Source organism: Lagenorhynchus albirostris, chromosome 4 (genome assembly GCF_949774975.1).
Source record: "Lagenorhynchus albirostris chromosome 4, mLagAlb1.1, whole genome shotgun sequence".
Lineage (NCBI taxonomy): Eukaryota > Metazoa > Chordata > Mammalia > Artiodactyla > Delphinidae > Lagenorhynchus > Lagenorhynchus albirostris.
Window position 1 is genome coordinate 29,812,138 of NC_083098.1, and position 24,612 is coordinate 29,836,749.

The following is a 24,612-nucleotide window of genomic DNA, read 5'->3' on the forward strand; positions in this document are numbered from 1 at the left end:
AGCTATACAAAGTATCATAGTTCAAGACACAGATAAGGTGACTCAAAAACTCTACGCTTCTCCCTCAGATAAGCCTAGGAGATATGTGATTACGGTACTTTTTTGTGTTCAGAGCTCAGTTCAGGGCAGAGAGACAGAGAGATGAATAGACTATTACAGCTGAATAAGCAATGAACTGGAAACAGCTCTGCTCCTGGTCAGATCCTGATTTGTTGTGTGCGCTCTTAGAAAGCTTGCTGAATATCTTTGGCCTAAATTTGTGACGATGCTATGGGATAGACCTCCAGGCCAACCAGCTGAAGAATCTTTCCACCCCATTCTCAATGCCATCCTGGCCCCTGCCTAGTTCAGAGATTTGGAAAGTAAAACAGACTGGGTCAGGAGTTTCCGTTCAGGTGTGAGGTGGAACCCAGCCCAGTCAGAGTCCAGAAGGATAAACAAATACACTAAGACTGTCCTTGTTCTCACCTCACTCTTCAGAGCAATGCTGTGAAACAGGACTTCAGTGCAGTGATGGAAGTGTTCCCTTTCTGGGCCGTCCAGTACGGTAGCCACTAGTCGTAGGTGCATACTGAGCCCCTGCAATGTGGCTAGTGCCACCAGGGAACTGAATTTTAACTTTTATTTCGTTTCAGTTAATGTGAACAGTCCCATGGAGCTAACAGTCACTGTCACAGATAGCACAGCTTTAGAGAAAAAGGCACCAAATTCACCTCTGGTAATTTGTTATTAGAAGACACCAAAAAAATGCATCCATTTTTTGAAGGCCCCACAGATTTACCTTTAGAACCGCTTAACACGAGGCCGAGCTCAGCGCAGACGGCAGCACAAGTGATCTCAGAGTCATGGCCTGTCAAGATGGCCCGAGGAGTGGTGGTCTCACCTTAAGGAAAAAAAGATTAAACGAACAAATCAATTCAAGTTCGTGCAGAGGATGACCTCCCTCGACTCAGATTAAATCATCGTATCATTTGTTCCTGATTCCCATAATGCTTAAACCTTTAATTTATAGTTTGGGAATTTGTCCCCAAATCCTATTTTAGGAGTAGATACAAACTATCTGCTATAGTTTGAGGAACACATGTTGCTGAATTTCTAAGCCTTACGTGATTATCAAGCAACGATAGTTTAAAACAGGACAAAAATAAGACAAAATCTGTATTATAAACTGCCTCAGATTGTCTTTCCCAAGCTTATGTGTCATCCTAATATAAAATCTTACAGAGTATATTTCTCCATGGTTCATTCAAAGAACAGAGGGGGAGTAAAACTATTAATATTAAATTAATTCTGATAGTGACTGAACACTAGGGGAGGAGGGTGAAGGTGGGACAGAAAAGGACTATTCAAATAATGGAAGATGTTTCCAAACGTCTTCACAGGTAGAAGACGTCATCCTGTACCTCAGTCCCAAACTAAAAGGAAAACTGTGGTTGGCTGTGGAGGCACCCCACGAGGGGCCGACGCAACGGGCTCCATCTGGGCCGCGCTGCGGGCCAAGCCACAGGAGAAACTGAATTCCTTATTTAGCCTGGAGAATACTATTTTAAGGCAAACGAGTCCTCTACTTTTATAGTGTCCGGGGACAGGGACACAAAACGCCTTCATGAAGTGGACTAATGAGCAGGACTCTGTCAGCACTCTGAGATTTCCTTGATTAGGACTGCTTTTATTTATTTATTTATTTATTATTATTATTATTTTTTGCGGTACGCGGGCCTCTCGCTGTTGTGGCCTCTCCCGTTGCGGAGCACAGGCTCCGGACGCGCAGGCTCAGCGGCCATGGCTCACGGGCCCAGCCGCTCCGTGGCATGTGGGATCCTCCTGGACCGGGGCAGGAACCCATGTCCCCTGCATCGGCAGGCAGACTCTCAACCACTGCGCCACCAGGGAAGCCCAGGACTGCTTTTAGAGTAAGATTGACAAATGGCACTGTGTGATCCACAGGGGCAACTGTGCCCAGAAAACAGGTCACTACTACCAGCTGTGGAACTCTGTGGGAAAGAAGAACTTGTCATCCTAACCCCATACCCTTGGCTATCCTTGGAACAGTCACCTACCCTGAGGAGAGAGATCTGGCAGATCAGGGAAAATGCAGCAGAAACCTACTGTCCTTGAAAAGGCAAATGCTGCTGGTCACAAAAATTAACTAGCGGTTTTTATGATGGTCAACGTGTTCTTTGAAATGTCATGCAAATTTCTGTACATGCCTATGTTTTCCTGGGTGGTGGGGAGGGGAAGAAGGAAAGTAGGGTTTATTGAATGTGCAGACCAGGAGAGGGCCTCTACTGTGAAGACAGGGCCTGGTTTCTGTGCTGCTGGCCCCGCTGCCTCCACAGCCTGCAGTTACTTCATGTCTGGTCGTCTCACGTAATTATTACAATGCATTTATTGGAGTGCATGACGCACAGCGGTGTCCCCACAGTGTCCTTCCTCACTCTTGGTGACTCTAGGTACTTCTGAGTGAGACGTGGGTGAAAAGGCATCAATCATATATCAAACTCTGTTCCACGTTGGCCGTGCTATGTGCAGTGAGACTCCGAAACTGGCTTGCATGCTTGGTGACCAAGGGAGACCTCAAATGGCATAGTAAAAGGCCAGGGGACAAGTAGAACCAGGGGCTTGGTTTCATTTGATTCACTTTTAGAACTTCTTTGGGGAGAGAAGCTCACCTTAATACAAAGTTTACTTGATATTTTCCAAACCAGAAAGCATTTGTTACAATAGCAGCTATTTTTTTCCCTTAAAAAGCATACAAATTTGGTAAATTTGTTAAGAAAAGAAGCAAATATTACAAACCTATCTGAACTACTTAACTTTCTGCTGGAGATAAGTCTTGCCACAAAAAATAGAAATATTTTTAAAAGTTACCAATACTTCAGCCCCGATTCATGGTCCCCCCATCCCCCATCCCAAGATGCTCTATATTCCATGAAAATACCATACAATGTTATTTTTGAAATGTCTAATTATACCTGTTGGCAACTTTTTTAAAATCAAGAATTAAAATCATTAAGATCTAAGGAATATATTTTCAGTGTGATTGTTCCTTTTTTGTTTTCATAAGGTACCATTTTACGGGGAACAAGATTTGTGTTTTAACTTGAATTGTCTTGGAATTCCTCAGTGGAAAATGAGGGTCTGAAGGAAAACTGATGACAACTGAAAGCAATCTAAGTGTAAGCTAAAGTAAACGAAGGACAGATGGATAGTGGGGACACAGAGGACGTTGTCACTTAAGCATGCCAATGCTAATTTTTTGTTTTCTAGATCTAAGAATATTTTCTCAGGGACATGGGGAGGAAGTGAGAAGATTGCTGTCAACTGGATTTCTTTCTTTAATGTAAAACAGTTGAAATACTGAGAATTTTCTATGACTATAAAGTTAAGAGTTTAGGAAGCCTCACAATTTACCCCAAAAGTGAATTAAGATATAAGCATTCTTTTTTGTAAACTCATAATTAAGATTTTTATAAGTATGCTTTACTTACAAAATAATATTTTCCAGTAATCTACACTGTACCGATCATTTGCCCCTCCACAAATCAGAAGACACATGTACATGCTGTGTAATTTCAAAACTGAAAAGAGATTTGCCTTTTCCTAGGGCCTGATCTCTAAATAAAGGCCTGTTCAATGCTAGGACTCTGGCTTCAAAGTTTGGCGAAATGTTTTCTAAACCAGGAAGCAGGTTAGACAGTTCAGGAAATATGGGGGGAAAAAAGGAGAAAGCAGAAAGGAAAGGGAAGGGAAGGAAAGGAAAGAGAAAAAAACAAATTGAAAGCATAAGGGTAAACTTGTGATCATTGGGTTCTACTGGTTTCACAAACACTCACTAGATTTCTAGTAAAAAAGACTCTGCTACTGAACTTTCATCCCCTTTAGGAAACGCACATTAATGGCCTCTAAAAATCCACATACAACAATATGAGAAGAGATATCATTTCCTCTAAGAAAAGCCATTTCCAGTCTTGTTTAAAGACTAAAGTTTGTATTCCCTTTATTATATGCAGTGCAGCTTGGGTGTTCTTTACATTTTCTCATTAAAAAATCTGTTCAAAATAAATACTTGGATTTTTATAAGTTTCAATAAACCAAATGTTTTATGTATTAAAAGTTCACTACAGGAAATAGAATTCCATGATATGGGATTTAAATCCAACAGGTCCAAACTAATAAGTTCAACAGATATTTTGGGAACCCCTTTGGAATGAAATTATGAAGGGTAGAAGGGTTGATGGGAGGCGGAACACAGGCTTCATATGTGGCTCACAGAATCTATTTCTCCATAGTTACATCCTTATACATCATCCTGCAACACAGCAATAACACATCCCACATACCAATAACGATATACATATGTGTCCGTGTATATTTGTTTGCAAAACCTAGAAACAAAATCTGGGAACCATATAACATTCTGACTGCAGCACCCATCTAAATCTGCCCCTCCCAACTACCTGTCAACCCACAGAGTTAATACCTAGGGGGGAAATCAGCTCAAATAAGACAATACTGGCCATGTATTACTTTTTCAAAGACCCCAAAGCTATGGCCATCTCTCACTGAAGTCTCTAAACTGAGTAAGGAGCAGGGGAAAAAGTCTTCTGCAAAATATCAGGTTAATTCTTTGATAAAAATTTGCAGTAGTTAATGGATACAAAAAGTCTTTACTTTTGCTTTCTGAGATAGTAGGATCTACCAAAAGCTGGATCATAAAGCAGAACACATTCCCTTAAGAACCTTTTAAACTCTTACTGCTTGAAAAATCATCATGGCTTTCAATAAAGCTGAAGAGAAAAATTTATCTTGCTTCTAGTTTAAGGGACTACACTTCAAACTCTTCTTAAAGAAAAATAAAAAGAGAAAGAGGATAGACTTCTTGGACTGCTTTGAAAAGCTTGAGCAATTACTTCAAAGGAAAGGGTGTCTTTGTCCGGAGAGCAGGTTTATGACTACTGATGCAAATCCTAACCAAAGGCTGAAAAGGATACTCAGTGCATCTTTATGGATGGCCTTAAAGGAAGATGAACAAGTCAAAGGAGATTAAAGACAGTCCAAATCCTGCCACGAATACCAGGACACACCGGTTTTTACAGATGTGCTTTTCTCAGTACGTAATACCAAATATCAGTTACTAACTTACAGGCACCATTATAACAACCCAACTTGCATTTAAGCAGCACAAGATCTCCGTAATGCCCGCTTAGCATTTATATTGGACTTATGTTTTAAAATATTACGTGAAATGTTTTACACCATTAGGCAGAATAACAAATGCTGCTATTAAATGTGTTTCTTTGGTGGCCTCATAACACTAAGTGTATTTCTCCATCAAATGAACTATGACCTGAAAGAAGAGAAGGAGGAAACAGTAATTTCTCTAGTATCTGTTCATAAATATCCAATGAGAAAAATATTTCAAAAGATCTGTCTCCATTAAGGCAAAGGGGATTAAAAGCTAGGTAAAAATAGACCTGACACGTATTTCTGGCAAACTCTGAGTTACATTTTTAAAAATGAATAAAGTTCTTGGTATTTTTGGCACCATCTCCTCAGTCTTAATGAAAATTAAATTACTTTAAAAAGGCACTGCAAAGTTCTCATTAGCAGTTTAAATATGTTGTTATTAGCAGAGAGAGAATCCCCTTCATTCATTTACCTTTTTCATATCATCTATCATGAAATGAAGGGCAGTTCAACACTTCCCTAGTCTTAGTTTTCTAGAAATAAAATTAGCTCTTCCAATTAATACTTAGTTTAGATGACTCTTCGGACAGAAGTTAGTATTTCCCATTTGTCTACTCATTCACTCCTTCACTCCTTCACTAAATAACATTTACTGGGTATGTATTATGTGCAATGCACTGTGGAAACAAGGAGGGGGATAAAATATGACCTTGTATTTATAAATGGTTTGATTTTAAATTGTCATTGGGTCAGGTTTTGTTGACCTTACTGTAAGCCTGCTAATTATAATTATAAATACCTATTATTGGAAAGGTCAAAAAGATGTACTGAAGTCCAAACTATTTATTACAACTTAATTTTTATATAAAATGAATATTTACCATCAATTAATGAAGTTCTAAAATAAAAACAACCAATATAATTTTCCAGGTTAGTAAAATCTAATACCATCTGACCTCTTAGAGACATAAAAAACAAAATCATTTCAATAGAGTACTCATTTTGAAAGAAAACATAAGTTTGTTTAAGGACCTAAATATATAATTAAGTTATTAAGTATATATAGATTTAAGAAAATCTAGGTGTTATACATGCCAGCCATTTCCTAAAGCTGGATACTTTTGTTTTGCACATGCCTTCTGTTCCACTTTAATTACATTTGATTACTGTAAACATTCATCAACAAAAAAATTCACATGAAAATTGAATACTAAAGTTTCTCACGTGGCTCACACCATAATGGTAAATCGAGAGAGGAAATGGCTTTTCTGAAGCGGAAATGAGGTTAGTTGTTAAATGTCTCTTAAATCTTTCCACTAACTTCCTGATTTTTCAGTGGGAATTATAACACTACATTTTAATTATACAAAGAGAAATTATTTGAGTTTGTTCTATTTATTCCGTCTCTACCAACTCTTCCCTCTCCTCTCCTTTCATTATGGCCTTTTTGGTGGAAAAATGTTGATTTGGTTAATCATATACACTACAGAAAACAAGCCATAGCTGCATTTAGGATGTGACAACCAACAGTAAAATTTGGTAGCTTCCTTTTGTAAATACTGTTAGAATTATTAATGCAAGACAATACAATATTGGTACAAAAAACAATAATACTAAGTTCTTGATTTATAACCTTTCTCCTCTTCTATGATATATATATCAATATATCTCATATAAACTTATATATATAAACTTAAACATATATACATAAGTTTATGACAATAGAATCATCTTCTAAGACTACATTGGAAAATGGGTTTGTGTGAGTATATACCAACAATTGTATACTTAAAGTGTAACCCTAACATGTAATATTTAAAAAGTACAAAATCCTATCATGACATATACTGTCTTAAGAACTCAGTACTAACAAAATTATCTCTATATTGTCCTTTGCAGATCCTAAGATGGCTTTAGTGACAAGGTTGTATCAAATTCTCTACAGGTGACGATCCAATGAAATCAAATTAAAAATGCTGTACAGTTTAGTGGTTAAGAATGGTGTCTCTGGGGGCTCCCCTGGTGGCGCAGTGGTTGAGAGTCCGCCTGCCGATGCAGGGGACACGGGTTTGTGCCCCGGTCCGGGAAGATCCCACATGCCGCAGAGCGGCTGGGCCCGTGAGCCATGGCTGCTGAGCCTGCAGGTCCGGAGCCTATGCTCCGTAACGGGAGAGGCCACAACAGTGAGAGGCCCGCGTACCGCAAAAAAAAAAAAAAAAAAAAAAGAATGGTGTCTCTGGCCTAGAGTGCTTGGGTTTGAATCCCGGCTACAGCATTGCTAGCTGTGGCACCTCCCTTGGGCAAGTTCTCATAGTTCTAGTAAGATCTAGGAACTTCAAAACCCAGGGCAGAAAGTAGAGGCATACTAATACTCTCTCTGTGCCTCATCTATAAAACAAGGATAATACCAGGACTACAATGAGGATTAATGAGTCACTACGTGAAGTGTTTAGGATGGTGCCTGGTGTGTAGTGAGCACTCAATAAGTATCATCTAGTAGTACAAGCAGTAGCAGTATTTTCACCCTCTGTTGCAGACCTTCTCTCCAGCAAAAGTATAATATCTGATCCTGTGCCACATAAATGCCAATTGGAGATGGTTCTCATTACTATTGTTTCCAGTCAGGGAGAAAATATACCTTCATTTCTAGAAATTATACTTTGATTTCTCCCATTCCTCCTTTTCTTAGACTTTCCAACCTTCCCTGACAATCCATTTAATTCTGATACAACTAGGGCATGAAGCCTAGAGCAGGAAGGGAAGGTACATTACAATAATTAGGTATTTTCCTCCCAAATAAAATATCTTTATTGTCTCTTATTATCAAAATAATATAGGCTCATTATAAAACATTCATATAATTTAGTAAATTATGAAGAAAATGAAAAACTGCCTCTAAATTCCACTACCTAAAAACAACCATTGCTAACATTTACTGGTTATCGTTCCAGATTTTTTTCTATACGTAAATATACATAGTAATATTAAGTAAATATATGTATATAGTAAATATACATACATACATACAAGGTATACAGACACAGACACTTAAAATATATCATATTATACATGTAGTTTGGTGATCTTTTACACTTAACAATACAGAGAGCATATTCTTCCATGTCAGTATCACAATGCATAATACGTTAATGGCTGTACAGTCTTTCATTGTGTGGACATATCAAACTTTACTTAACTAATGTACTTCTTTTATCCTACTTTCTTGAGACTTTTTCACTTGCCAATTCCCCACAGACGGGCTTATTTTTGGCTCTAATTCACTGATAGCTCCTGTAGCTGCATATGAGTGTCTAGTAAACATAAACATTATAAAACTCTGCCTCCAAAAAAGAATGCAGATACTTAGAAAAGTTGTTGAAAGGAAATCTTGTTCATATTTTTTGAAAAGTAATATTACCATTCTTATGAATATGAAAATATATGAAAAATGAAAACATAACTATTTTTATCTGTCTATCCTAAATACCCAAGTCACATGAAATTCTTTGTAATTTGTCCTCCTTAACATTTTTAAGGTTCCTTTGTTAAAGATACATAAGTAAGCCACTAGTGAAAAGTATAGAGGGTTTTCACATCTTTAGCTATTAGAAACATCCTGGATTTCACACCAAAAGCAAAGGCAACAAAAGTAAAAAATAAACAAGTGGGATTACATCAAGCTAAAAAGCTTCTGCACAGCAAAGGAAACCAACAACTAAATGAAAAGGCAACCTATGGAATGGGAGAAAATATTTACAGATCATATCCCTGATAAGGGATTAATATCCAAAACACATAAAAATTCATATAACTCAATATCAAAAGAACAATCTAATTTAAAAATGGGCAGAGGCTCTGAACAGATGTTTTTTACAACGAAGACATATGGATGGCTAACAAGTACAGGAAAAGGTACTCAACATCACTTATCACCAGGGAAATGCTTACCACAATGAGATACATCTCCTACCTGCTAGAATGGCTTTTATCAAAAGGACAAGAAATACCAAGTGTTGATAAGAAAGTGGAGAAAAGGGAACCCCTTTTGCACTGGGAATGTAAATCGGTGCAAACAGTATGGAGGTTCTTCAAAAAATTAAAAATATAACTACCATATGATCCAGTAACTCCACTTCTAGGTATTTATCTGAGGGAAATGAAGACACTAATTCAAGAAGATATTTGCACCTCCATGTTCACTGCAACATTATTCACAAACGTGAGTGAACATTATTCACAATGGACATGGAAACAACCTAAGTGTCCACTGATAGATGAATGGATAAACAAAATGCTACACACACACACACACACACACACACACACGATGGAATATTATTCATCCACAAAAAAAGAAGGAAATCCTGCCATTTGTGACAACATGGATAGACCTTAAGGGCATTATGCTACGTGAAATAAGTCAGACAGAGAAAGACAAATACTCTATGATCTCACTTGAGTGTAGAATTAAAAAAAAACACAACCCGCCAAACTCATAGATACAGAGAACAGACTGCCAGAGGTAGGGAGTGGGCGAAATGGGCAAAGGTGGCCAAAAGGTACAAACTCCCACTTGTGAATAAGTCCTGGAGATGTAATGTACAGCATGGTGATTATAGTTAATAATGCTGTATTGTATATTTGAAAGTTGCTGAGAGAGTAGATCCTAAAAGTTCACAGCATTGGAAAAAAGTGTGTAACTATGTGTGATGATCGTTTTGTAATATATACAAATATCAAATCATGATGTTGTACCCCTGAAACTCATATAATGTTATGTGTCAATTATATCTCAATTAAAAAAAAAGAAAAGAAACATCCTGACCCTGCTCACTCTAAGGAAATAAAGCAATCTCTCAGTTGTAGAAAGTTACAAGCTATGAGAAGAAAAGCTAAAAAGCTCAACGGTCATGAAGACCTCAGCTAGGAGAGGCAGAAAGAATTCTAAGGATTTTTTTTTCCTACCTAAAAACACTTCAAATCCAAAATATGAAGTCTGACCAAACCTCTTTGAATGTGAAAAAAGTTACTTTTAAAAACAGGGCAACTGTAAAAGAAATCATCAGAGGAATTTAATACTTAGTTTCATATAAAAATGGGTCTCTTTTCATGAATTCTCAGGACTATCTAAAGTACAACACGAGGTACACATGCACAAAGTTGTCATATAATTTCTCTAAAGAAGGAAACTCTTTGGAAGGTGGTAAAGTCGGTCTAACATGCTGTTCCAGGAGGTCTTCATTAAACGAATCCTTAGTAGTTCTACAGTAATCTCCCTCTCACTTTCTCTCTCACATGCAACATTCTAAAAGCAGAAGGCTCCGATTTTAGGCTTAAAAAAGGAAGGTGGGTGAGGAAGCAGCTTGTAATTTCAGAGTATATTCAGTCTCAATTAAATGAAAGAAGACACATTTACCATTTTCTTCGAGAGACTATACTTAGTTGACTAGAGAGAATTTGTACCTTCTAACTAATGGTTAATTCCAGCCATTGTTTGAAATTAAATTTCCTATCTGAGCATAAAGTATTAGACAATTTTCTTTGATGTTGCACTATTAAAGCCTACATATGAAGATACTCAGTTCCAATTTGAGGGCATAAATCATCAGTTCTTCTGTTCCCATATTTATATGGTCAGAGCCTATGGGCTGAATGGTATAGTCATTTTTTTCTGCAACTAAACAAGGTAAATAAATGTGATATATTGGCACATCACCCCACCACACTGCATATGGTGCACATTAAGGTTGTATTCATTTGCCATATGAATATAATTCCTTTTACCACATCTACTATTAGTTACAAGCAGTAAATACAGAGTTGTTTTGCTGAAACGGGAGGGCCTGCATTACATCATGGAGCACTAAACATCCTGGACCTTCTGGAGAATTTCATAGACATAGTTTTAATGTCACCTGAAGTTGAACACTGCCAACATATTGCTTCAAACACTGCCTGATGAATTCTTCAAGGAAAAAAGAAAAATACAGGGCAATCTTAGTGTTAGTGCAATAGTGCAAACCAAAAGTAGGGCCACAAGGAAAGTTCTTGATGAGATACATATAAGAACTCATGTTCTTGACAAAGAATCAGATGGAGTCATATCCCAGATATAAAAAAGCTATTTGTTTCAAATGTTGCTTTCATATTCAGAATCTAGTGAACATAAGGAAACTAAAGTTAAAATATCATCTAAACAAGTCTCTCCAACTGTAGCTTACTGAAGACCTGCGATTAATAAGAGTTTATTTCATGACAAACTGTGATGCTTTGTTTCATTAGGTATATATTGTGTCTACTTTTTCCTTAAACAAAATATTTATTATAACATTCCAAATCCAGATTAGTGCAGGGCAAAATCAGAAAGTTATTTCTTTTACAAACTCATATGGTTCAACACAGATGTACATATCTTGACATTTGTGAACCATAAATAATACATCACAGGCAATTAAAAACAAAGTACACCTGTTTTGACAAGTACTGATTTTCAATTTTACCAACATTAAGTCCCCAAATGCATCCAGCAGATGGTGCTCTAGGACGCCTACTTACAGGGAGTCATACTGCTTGTGTTACATCCACCTATATTTTTGGCAAGACAAAGAATAAGGATCTATCGGTAGCTTAGTAAAGCGTATTAGGCTTTACGATAAAAAGAACATAATTCCTAAATATGTGCACAAAAATATACATATGCATAAGCACATGTGCACAGAGGCTACCAGTAAATAAGTTACACCTGGACATATTGTGATACCACTTTTCTTATAGACTTGATGAGTAGGTTATGTATATCAGTGGTATTCATGGTCATATGGCAAGATCATTCTAAATTCATTAAAAAAAATTTAGAATGCCTTAAAGTTAGAATTCATTTTTAATTATAGCAGGAATGTCTCATTAGGGTGATACTAGTAAAATTAACAACAGTAGGGTTTATGGTAATGACTTAAGTGATTGATGAGAGTATAACAAAATGAAGTTTTAGACAGAGAAAAAGCAGGGCAGCTATGGCATACAGTACTTTAAAAAACAGCTCTGTGGTCTGTTTGTGCTAGCCTTATGGTTAATAAAACCTTCCTTCTAATTGACGGTGCTGAAATATTCTTAAAGAACAGAATCTGGTTATGAAAAAAACTGTTTTTTTTTCAGTAGACGCCATTCCCATAAAGGAGAAAGCTGACATAGATTAGCATGTCTGATTGCAAAGAGGAAAAAAAAATGCCACCTTTCAATCAAATCAAAAACAGAATGCAAGAATGGAAAACTACTTTACTGAAATACTACACAGCATCTATGCAACACCTCATAGTCAGCGACCATTTTCTTCTAAAGCTAATCAACTGTGGCTTTAAAAAAATTACTCAGATACCTAAAAAAGCTCAATAAGCATTTACTTTTAGGTGCTTAATAAGTATTTGATTTTAAGTTTATGATCTATTAATACAATATAAAAATAGTGGATAAATAACTCTTTTGTAAATTTTCACCTTGATTATAAGATCATTTTAAAGTTTAAAGTTTTTAAATGTCAATTGAATGCATCAGGGAACACTTTCTTCAAAATTTGGAAATGTACAGTCTGGATAGAAAAATGAGTATTCCAAGAAAAGCATTTTGGTGGACAAGATTCAGTTCTAAAACACACAGAATATTAAGGCAAAGAGAGAGATGCTTCCATGTAGAAAATGTCTTTCTTTGAAATGTTCTTGGTTAATTTTATTTTAAAAATCTACAACTAAATGGAATCCTATCTTAATTTTTCTCCTCATTAATAAAACTGCATCCCACAGGAGATAACTATCACAAGACAATAGAGTCAAAAGTGAAACACTACCTGTCATATAGGAAAATAAGGCTTTTGCTACATAATCTAGGCAGATTTCATAAAACATGTGCATCCTTTTAAAAGCCTCAAGTTATCCTATGTATAGGTTTTAACCAGTTTGTATTAGCCTGATTTTATCTGAACAGTGTGCTTATTAACAGTGGATAACATGATTTTAAAAAAAATAGTACTAAAGCTAACAACTTTACATACAGCATTAATATTAGATTTGGAGAAAATGGCATAGGCTTATGACACTAGCAAGTAAAATTACTAGCTTATTCTCATTATTTTTAAAATTAAAAAAGCTAGATACTTGAATGAGACCTATAAAATGCAGGAAAAGCAATAGCCTGGTTTTTAAAAAATTTACCCATTTTTCCTTCCAAGCAAGAAGAAAGTCTAAATTCAAAAATTTAAGTTGAGGCATTGTATTCATTTAGAGACCACACCGCCGTTATGTATATAAAAGCCTGACTATTTCTTAAAAGTCAATTATATTTCATCCAAGAGATACAACACAGAAATAAGCATAACCTAAAATTCCTCATCTGAAAAGCTGTGACTTCAGCGGCTGCGTCATGGAGCCATCAATGAGCCACAGGCTTATAAAATCCGAACCAGCTCTCATGAATGTTTAAAACAGTTCACACGCGGTAAAAATGTCTTTGTTTTTGTTTGTCATTTTCGTTTGAAAAGCTTAGACTGGCTTGTTCATTTTTCTATTCTAATGTGTGGAAATTCTCATTATATGTAAAAGTGCCTATTTGTCTTTTTCCCAGATTCATCCTTCAAAGCTAAAGCAAAATTAAATTGGGACATCAGACGTTATAAAAGGGCCAAAAAGGCTGAGGTTCACTTTGAGAAAGGTAATTTAATTTAGTCAAGATGCATTATAATTTTCCAAAATTTTTATTAGATGTCCTGTTACGTTATTCTTTCTTTTTTTTCCCTTTTCATTACCAGCATTATTGTTATTGTCCACCATACTGCAGACAATGAGGGTACAGATGAAGTGCTTTATGAAAAAAAGAACGTTATAATATATACTCTAACGCCAGCAAGATGGTGTGTGTGGTGATTTATTTGTTCTAAGCATTCTGTGCTTCTGATAACACCTTAAGTCAGTTACTATTGTTGCTTTCATTTCATAGACAAGACAGCACAGCAAAGCTTAGAACTTAGCTTTGTTTTACTCTAAACTCCACAATTTGGTCAGTCCTACTTGATTCATTTCTTAAAATGTCATACATGTAAAAACCATCTCTAGGGTGATTTACAAGGTATTTAAACATATATATATATATATATATATATATATATATATATATATATTTCTCCCTTCTGGAAAAGCTGAATATTTCTAGTTTTATAATATACTTAAATTTTTGAAATGTAACAACAATTACATACAAGTGTAGCTAGGTTTAGAGAAGTAGCCTTTAGCTACTTCTCAACATACCCATTGGTAATGACATATAGAACATGGTTAGGTCAAAGAAGTAAAAAAAAAAAAAAAAAAAAAAAAAATCTTTTTTTCATTTAGATTGCTATACGTGCATGAAACATCTCACACGATTTTAAAACAAAAGAAAGCTCTTCCTAAATATTTTCACGTAAATAACAAAATGGTATACTTATTACCTATGTCAAATCTAGGTTTGTCTGAGATAATTTAGTGACTCTCAATAACTGAATTTATAGAAACAGAAAAAAAAGAAATTGAAAGTAGTCACTCATCCTAAAAGGCCAGAAAGAAGGAGCAGAATATAAGACTCCATAATGAAAAGAACACGAAGTATTTCTCAAAAGAATGTGAAAAAAAACCCCTAAAATTTACATATTTAAAATTATTGTAATTACATATAAAATGGGATGTTGTGTAAATATGAGAGATACACACTACTTCCCCATATAGATACACATAATAAAGTTTGATCTGACTATAAAGACTGTATTACCCATAGCATCACAGCCTTAAAGTTACTTTTCATATTCTATTAGTATAGGGAATTACCCTGTCCTGATTAAAATAAGAAATACATATTAGGTTCATAAAATAAAAACTCTGATTCACCACCACACCAAACAAAATACATACAAAGCAGACACAACGTTGCTAAAAATACTTTGCATATACCTCTTTTAAAACTGTACTGGCTCTTGAGTAAATTTTTTTAGAAGGTTTCACTTTCATACAAATAATATACATTTAATAAGCATAACTTTAAGAAGTCAATTCAAAATATGATGGACTTAAACATATTCAGACTGTTTTATAATTTGGGACTGAGGGACAGAAGTAAGTACCACAGTATTCAGGTAAAGTAATCAGGAACAACATGATCCTTCCTTAACCAAATACATTGCAACTTGCTTTAAATTAAGAAACTAAATATTTAAGAGCAGTTAAAATGCTCTACCTTATGAAGTAAAAATCTAAAGCTATTCTTGCAGGAACTCTTCAGTGTTGTCATAATCATTTTAATTAAATTCTCATTTTTCAGGTGGTCCCTTTAATTGTTTTTTCCTACTTCTTAATGTGTTTTTCTAAAGCCATTTCTTTTCTGCAGCTGTGTGCGACTGGTTTTAATGGTAGCTGCTTCCTTTTTTGCCTTCTGTGAATTACAATTTTAAATGGTTACACATTTTTTGTTTTACTGCCTTCAGCATAGTTTCATAAAGATGTTTAAGGCTGTTGGTGAACATTTTCATTTCCCATCCGAAAAACCAAGAGCCAATTTGAATATTCCGTATTGGCCTTTTATGACCTGTTTTATCTTTTGATACGTAAATGAAAGCATATTTTTTCTAAAGACTGGTTTGTGTCCATGAAATTATAATGTTTTTGCTCTTTTAAAACATGAATTCAATAAACAAGATAATGTGTGACTGCTCTTTTATGTTATATCTTATTGTTTGTGAATGAAACACCTATTTTATTTGGTGACGGCCATTATCAGTGAAGAACTAGTATTTTCAGATCATAAGAATAACCGATAACATGAAAACTGAGATTTCATGCTTGAATTTGAATTATCAATGGTCACAAAATGTTAATAACAAGGCTATCCAGACCTTTCTTAAATTATAACTAAGAAATTAAAACTACTTGATACTTCAGTTTCACTTTCACCATGATGAAATAGGTAACTTCACTGCAAAATGTTATACATCACTTGTAAAAGTTTACTTATAAAATAAATTGTACTTACTGCCTGGATTATCGCCAATCCCACTGCTTCTTCCATTCCAGTACCAGAGCAGAAGGGTTGCATCACGTGACCCTGAGAGAATGTAGCAATTTCCCCCAATATATGACTCTGAACGAGTGAGGCAAGTGACGACATCCCAATGGCCAAACACCACTTGGATCAATTTTCCTGAAATACATAACAATTTTCTTTAAAACTGCTATTTAAAAAATTGAAAAAATTTCCAGTGACCATTTCACTTAAGAAGATAATGAAGTTGTATTAATCCGATTCTGATAATTCCGATCTTATAATAAAATTTGACCTGGTCCAACCTAAAAGTTTTCTTTGAATAGTTAACAACAACCACAAAATCAATTGAAGAGTGATAGTCACATTTAAGACATATGTTAAAACTATTTCAACTAATAATGTTATTATACATAGCTCCTATAAATTACAAATGTATCATGTCTACTGATTAAAGCAGGCCCAGGAAAACCCTTATTTGGAACCATTTCAACAATTTAAGTTACTCTGTATGATTCAAAACAAAGCAAAACTTAGTTGCCTTTCTGTAGATACTCTATCATTCAAACTTCACTAATACAAACCCATCTCTGAATTAGTAAAGCCAATTTATTTCTTCTTCTATTCTTCAAAGTGATCTATACAAGGACAGTATTAGCCACTTTGGACAGCTTCTGGTTTTTTTTTTTAACATCTTTATTGGAATATAATTGCTTTACAATGGTGTGTTAGTTTCTGCTGTATAACAAAGTGAGTCAGCTATACATATACACATATCCCCATATCCCCTCCCTCTTGCGCCTCCCTCCCACCCTCCCTATCCCACCCCTCTAGGTGGTCACAAATCACCGAGCTGATCTCCCCATGCGACGCGGCTGCTTGCCACTAGCTATTTTATACATGTGGTAGTGTATATATGTCCATGCCACTCTCTCGCTTCGTGCCAGCTTACCCTTCCCCAGCTTCTTCAAATCAGGCTTACATGAACTAAATTTTGATAAAAGAACTAACATATTGTCACCACAATCTGAGCCAGGTCATTCTTTCTTTGTTTTAATTGCCTGAAGGATGAAAGTTCCTGGGGAGGCGGGAGGATGATGAAATTAAGATTATGACAGTTTAACAGTAATGATTAGGCGTAGGGTGAGGACGGGGGTATCCAGTAAACTTACTGTGTATCTAGGATGTTAAACACAGGATGAACTGTTCATATAACAGTGTGAGAAAAAAACCGTTTAGATTTGTTTTGCTTAATCAGATATGGTGTTTATAATTCACACAAACTTGTCTAAAGAATTAAATATCTATAGCAGCCCTTCCACTCTCTCCCTATAGTTTCTAGCTAACGTTTCTCTTTGAAATGTCTAGAGAATCTACAAATGAATGTCATAGAATGTCTACCCTTAATATTCAGCATGAGTGTTTTTTCTTTTTCAAATAAGCGTTTCAGTGGGGTCATAAAAAATACAATTCAGATGTTCAAGATAAAAACCATTAAGCTGGAAAAAAATAAGTATGCCTAAAAAGTTTATATGTTTAACTTGGAACATATCATAACCTATTCTAAAGCTTAAGGTCTCAATTAAGTATTGGTATCTACATGTATCTACATGTATAAACTTTTCAAGATAACAATACATAGAACTAAAAGTATTTCCACTAAATTTTTTAAATTATTGGTTTTAATAAACCAAAAGCTTATTATAAAGTCTGCAAATTTACAAGTAAAATACTGAGATGTACTTTATCCAAATCAGATGGAAAGTCAAATACAGTGTTTTCTCTTGTACACAGTCTACTAAGAGTAACTTAAGATTAGACTCATATCAATCTCAAACTGCAAAATTAATAAAGGACATTTTTTTTCTCCCATGGATAAAGACTTTAGTCAAAGCAGGTATTTTAACTGCTAAATGTTAAAAATGTTCACTTCTGAATTTCTTCAACCTTTTAAATTAACACCAAAACATTCATTTTTAAAAATTAGCTTTTATCAATAAAGGATAAGGTAAGAAGAAGTCAAGACTTTCTAGAATAAAAAAATGGAAAAGAAGAAAGCAAATTAAATATTAAAAATCTAATAATTTTTGCATCATTTACAATTTATATGAAGGACAAAGTAGAGAGGTTTAGGGGTAAATTGGGTGGGGTTAGATTAGAGGCAGGCCTTACTAAGGATGAGACAAAAGTTAGGGAGCTGAATGCACTCTCATTCGAAAACTGAAGGTTAAATCAGTGAGTTTTAACTACTGAAAAAACTGAACACCCCGTAATGTGATTATGTTTTTGACTTCTGTATGTACAGTGACTTCTGCCTCAGCCTATACTAAATGCTGAGAGCATGTCAACTGCAGGAGTGATTTAAATGGGTTATTTAGAGTAGGCCTATTTAAGATGTGATACCCATCAATTCAGTGGGTTGTAGAAGTGAGGATGAGTAAAGCAACTACAATTAGGTACTTGAGGTCATGGCATACAGGAAACCCAAATGCTCCACGTATGCCAGGAGGCTTGCAAAGGAGCAGCTATTTGCTTGGAAGATGGAGATGAGGGAGTGACATTTAAGTATTTACATCTAAAGAGTTTCATATTTTAATACAAATTAACTTCATTCTCTACAATTTATCCTTTGGGCTCAACTTTGGAAAACATTATTTTTTTCAGTTTGCTTTTTCCTCTTCTGGCAGCCTTCCTTAGCAATATTTGTTATTGCTATGAGGTTGAGGTTCACTCCTCCTAAATAAATCACAGCATATAAATACCTGCTGCTCTTTTTGGTAAATTATTTTCTGATAATCTCATAAGTGTTCCTCAACCTTTATTTTTTGTTTCCTTTAATACCAGTCCACCTCTCCACACACTAATATCAAATATTACCACAAGCACTAGAATATCTTCTTTTTGACAGAACAAATTTTCTAGTTAATGTTTTATTTGACAGCTGTGCTACAAATAAAAAAAATTCAAGCTCAGGACTCTGCACCATTGAATCTAAAATGTGGCCTGAAAATAATTCCCACTGCCGAGTGAAGGTTTTATTGTTGCCTCTGCTGTTCTGGTTGTGTCCCGAAAACATGATTTATGTTTAAAGAATTTCCTGTTACAACCGTGTTTCTCTCTACCCCCGCTTCCCTGCCCCGCCAAATCTAATAAGAGAAGGACTTTTTTTTTTGGCTTATGTGCCAAAATATAATTGAATTCAACACTTGTGATAGCTATGCCATTATATATTATTGATCATACAATTTTTCCCTGTGTCTCTGCCAAACTTAGGAGAAAATATTTAATATTCCTATTATCATAAAAACACAGACACGTTTAAAATTTAAATAATTTAAAATAAAACTAGCATCAGAGTTTGTATACAAGATACTAAGAAAGATATTAGAACTATCATTTGAGATTTTTTTCACAACTTTCCTGGCAAGTATAAATATTTTTAGTGTACGTGGTAAGTCAGTCCCACTGAAATGAAGTTTAAAATGAGGCTACTTCTTAGAAAATGTTTCATACATACACACGCATATGCATGTTTTAAAAAGTAATAAAGTAGAAGGCTTTTGGAAAGGGGAAGGAACGTCATCTAGTTTATTAAGTAAAGTAACATGGCAGATGCTCTAGGAACCTAGTTTTTAAACAGGTAACACTGATATGAGATAACATGGTATAGTCACAAAGATGCCACACCTGAAGTCCGAGGAGTTGGCTCCAATGCCCAGTTCTAGCACCATTATCTATGCAGATATCAACAAGTTACTTACCCTTTCTAAACCTCGGTTTCATCACCTGAAAAATGGAGCGAAGGACACCTGTTGTATCTCATAGGATTATTGTCAGGCTGACACAATATCATGTATGAGAAAGAAGGAATTCTGTAAATTCTAGGGAACTGTGTGACTACAAGAATTATTTTAATTATTAGTATTACGTAAAAGGGAGGTTAGCTTTACTTTACAAATATTAATATTCAACGTCTTTTTAAAATGGTATGAAATGTCAACAAATTCAAAAAGCCTCAAATGTCAAAACCAAAGGCTGATATATATATGATCCCATTTTCTGACATTCTGGTAAAGGCAAAATTATAGGGATGAAAGCTACATCAGCGGTTCTGAGGGGGGTGAGCTGAGGGAAGGGGCTGACCACAAAGGACCAGCACAGGGGGTTCTGGGGGACCTCAGCTGCTCTGCGTCTTAACTGTGGTGGTGGTGGCAGCTGCATAACTGTATACAATACCCAGACGAACAGAACTATAACCAAAAAAATCAATTTTACTGTGAGTTAAAAAATAATTTTTAATGTATAAAAAACAATATGCAATCTAAAAGAATGTTTAAGGAAAACTTGTGAGAGGATGTAACAATTTTAATCTGAAAGTTTGTGTGAGAAGGGACCACAGTTTGAGGGCAAATAATGCCAAGGTTGTCATTACCATAATAGTGAAAGAAAAGGTTAAAATTTAAATCTGATAATTAAATCAGAGAAAATTCATTATAATAATAAATATATTTTAGGAAAGCTTATCAATCCCTATTGCATTTTTAAAGAGTTCCAGAGGAGTTTTAGATTCAATAGTAATCAACCTCACAGACCTAAACATCTAGTAAAAACCCAAGTAATCAGAAAGACCTGAATGATAATGTTTTCTTTCTTTCTTTATTCTACAGAATAAAGATGGAAATTGTGAGAAAATTAGATCATCAATTCCATAAAACAAAAATTAAACAGGACATGCCTGAAAACAACTTCTAGGGTTTATTCTATGCACAGTACATATTTAACTATTTTCCCCTACTCTCTCATTGCTATTGTTACAATGCTATCATCAAAATATACCTAGGACAAACTCCTTGGATAACCAAGAATTAATTTTTTTTTTTCGGTACGCGGGCCTCTCACTATTGTGGCCTCTCCCGTTGCGGAGCACAGGCTCCGGACGCGCAGCCTCAGCGGCCATGGCTCACGGGCCCAGCCGCTCTGTTGGCATGTGGGATCTTCCCGGACCGGGGCACGAACCCGCGTCCCCTGCATCGGCAGGCGGACTCTCAACCACTGCGCCACCAGGGAAGCCCAAGAACTAATTTTTTAATATGCTATACTTACTAAGGCAGGAGCATGGACTCATACATTTTATAGAGATTATTAACATAACTGAAAGATGATTTGCTGTAAAACATTTAATTAACTAGAAATTTCCGTTTTTAAAAATTTCTTATCCCACAACATTTAATCAAGATATTTATTTGTAGATCCTTGTTTTAGTTGAACTATCTACTTCCACAGTATCTATCAAGTTCTAATGCATTAATATCTAATTTTAATTATTTTAAATATACAACTACATATTTACTATAAGTTTACTTCATCCTCTAACAGTTTCTAAAATACTTTAAAGAGACTCCATTAAATTTTTCAATGTTCTCAATTTCCTATATGCAAAAATATACAGCCATTTACTGGACTGGATATTGTGTAATAATACTGATTTGAGTTTGGTTTGTCCCTTGGGAAGATGCATGCAAATGAATATACATACTTAAACTTTTTTATTTTTATTTTTTTTTTTTGCGGTACGCGGGCCTCTCACTGTTGTGGCCTCTCCCGTTGCGGAGCACAGACTCCAGACGCGCAGGCTCAGCGGCCATGGCTCACGCACGGGCCCAGCGGCTCCGCGGCATATGGCATCTTCCCGGACCGGGGCACGAACCCGCGTCCCCTGCATCGGCAGGCGGACTCTCAACCACTGCGCCACCAGGGAAGTCCTATACTTAAACTTTTATATTTTTAACAAGACCTCCTGTCACACACAAAATCAGTAGTCAGCTACTTTCCTTCATGATGGTGCAGTTTTCAGCAAGATTCTGTGCAGAATTGTGTGGAGGCAAGATATCTGCTCCCAAGAAATACACTTACTGAGAATTTCCAGTAGGGAAAAAATAACCTTTATATAACACCAAGGTGGGGAAATACCCCTATAAGTATGTGCACTTGCCGTAAGATTATGCATATACACGTGCATATAGTATTTACATACCAGGATATGCTTTCGAAATGAATCGTTCATGCTGCAAGTATGAAGGTTGGGAGACAAGCCTACCAAAAACTGCCTCTTAAAAGCATTCTGAAGTTAACTTAATAATGGACTACAAAGTAGATTATTACTTGAAAGGAGAAAACTGTCTTTATTTCACAAATTTTAGAATTCTGTAATTTTTAGAGGGAAGAAGATGAGAAAGCATTCTCAAGCCTCTGAACATCACTTGTCATAAACTTTAGTTCACTGATGAAGAAATGATGAAGTTACCTGTGTCTGCAGAGTAGACTCGAAAACTCTTATCCCAGAAGCCACAGAGGAGAACGTAGCGGTTGTCCGAAGTGATGACAAAACACTGGGAATGCACTTGAATACTTTGGTCTAAAAGGTCAGTGATTTGCCTCCTGTGCATTCCTGTATTGCTGGCTATGAGAACAGAGGAAGAAAAAAAAGCCTCCTAAACTCACATGCACAAAGACATCCCATAGTTTGTCATACTGGGAGTTGGGGCTGAGGAAGGAGAGACAATACATTCCAGGATAAGAATATCTGATCTTTAATATTCAATATAGTAATATTTGAAAAACCAAGTAGGAAAACACAATCTGATTGCCGGAAGAACAGGGTAGCCAAATTCAACAGCTCAGTAAAAAATTCTGCCTAGAGGAAAGAAACAATAATACACTACAATTTTAAAATACATAGTATACAATTCTCAGAACATTCTATCTAGCTCTTGGGCAGGACCAAACTAGATTAGAATCTCCAGATCGCATCACAGTTAGGTTTGTATTTCCGACAATCTCATTACATCTACTGTCATGAGAATGGATTCATGTTGTGACAATCTATTACCTTTAACTTTCTGTCACAAGGAAGAGATACTAGAATATAAATGTCATATATTTGAAATATTGTAGCATCTTGTACTACTTTGGCTTTAACAGGTCTTTAATTTGACTACATGTGAATTCCCATTTCCCCTGTTTACAGCTGCACTTGCATGTAAGGAAAGGGTAAAATGACTATTTATTAAAGATACTTGTAATTGAAGAAGTCAAAGCATAGCACACTGCCACTTTCTTACTCCTGTAAGCAATAAAACAAGCCAGTCTGGCAGTGTGTTTTCAAAGCGCTACAGGGCACCTGAGATGGGCTTTGTCACGAGGCACAAGGTCAGACACAGAGCAACATCATGCACATGTGAAGAGTAATAATCCTCCAGAAATACACTATCAAGTGTGTCATTATCAGCAAAGGAATTCTCACTGAGATGCCTTTTTTGGCATTATGAAGCCAAACAGATAGAAAGCTTTGTTGCTAGTGATCTAAGAGTTATTTCTTCACCAACTTTCCATACAAATTATGGTTCTCACACTGCTAAAGAAACTTGATCATACCAGACATGAGAACAAACAAAATAAATTTCTGCCTCTGATTATTATGTTCTTTGTACCATAGTTTGCAGTTTTTTGGGGAAAAAAATACCATAGATGCACTGTTGATAAAAATTAAAAAAAGAAATATATCTATGTTATATTCATTGTATGTAGTAACTAAGTTAGTATGGCCAATTCAACAGAAGGCTCAGAAAGTAATATGGAAGAAAAAAGTGTTCAAAATACTCTCCAGTCCTGTGCTGGAATACAGAGGAATAAAATATCCCTCGCCCTCATGGCATACGCAACACAGCAAACATTCATATACATGTGAAATACTGCAAAATTCTGCTAGTGTCTCACTATACAACTTAACCATGTAGGATTATTAGATACTATTTGATAATAGGCTTCATATACTTTGGGGAGATTAATGGGCTAGTAAGTGATAGCAGTAGTAAAAAGGGCCGATTCTAGCCGAGAATCACTCCCTACCTCCTTCCACACAAAGGGAACTTGCTGGCAGATGAAAAAAGCTTTTATGTATCATAGTGTATCGTGGAGAGACATTAGCATCTCACTGCAGTGAAGCTGTGTGATACCATTTAGTTTTTTAATTCCAAGAAACCTAGCAATTAAAGACAAGATATGTAGTATTTTCTATACGGGTTACTACAGTTCTTCATTCCACGTGAAAATTACAACAATGTTTATTTTTGCCAATGTTTATATGACTTTCGCTCCTATGATACAAACTTTCACTCGTCGTTTTGGCATGATTTCCTGGGAGGACCTAATTTGACAGATCTGGGCATGTGCATAATTTTGAATTGAATGACCACAAAGTACCCATGGGTAAAGGCTGATGCCCCTTCAGCATTCAGATGATCTATTTTCCAAATAAGTGCTTACTTATAATTTAACATTGCAACCCCCCATCCATCCATCCATCCA

The 24,612-nt window shown here is 35.7% G+C and overlaps 1 protein-coding gene across 5 annotated transcripts in view; it reads right to left on the reverse strand.

Moving 5' to 3' along the window:
* LRBA (LPS responsive beige-like anchor protein) overlaps positions 1 to 24,612 on the reverse strand; it is a 730,232-nt gene that overhangs the window by 11,773 nt on the left and 693,847 nt on the right. For all 5 annotated transcript variants that reach the window (XM_060147738.1, XM_060147737.1, XM_060147734.1 and 2 more), the window contains 3 exons: positions 22,550 to 22,705; positions 16,237 to 16,404; positions 782 to 883 (listed from right to left, as the gene is read on the reverse strand). In XM_060147738.1, coding sequence (XP_060003721.1) covers positions 782 to 883; positions 16,237 to 16,404; positions 22,550 to 22,705 — 426 coding nt within the window. The remainder of the gene's footprint in view (positions 1 to 781; positions 884 to 16,236; positions 16,405 to 22,549; positions 22,706 to 24,612) is intronic.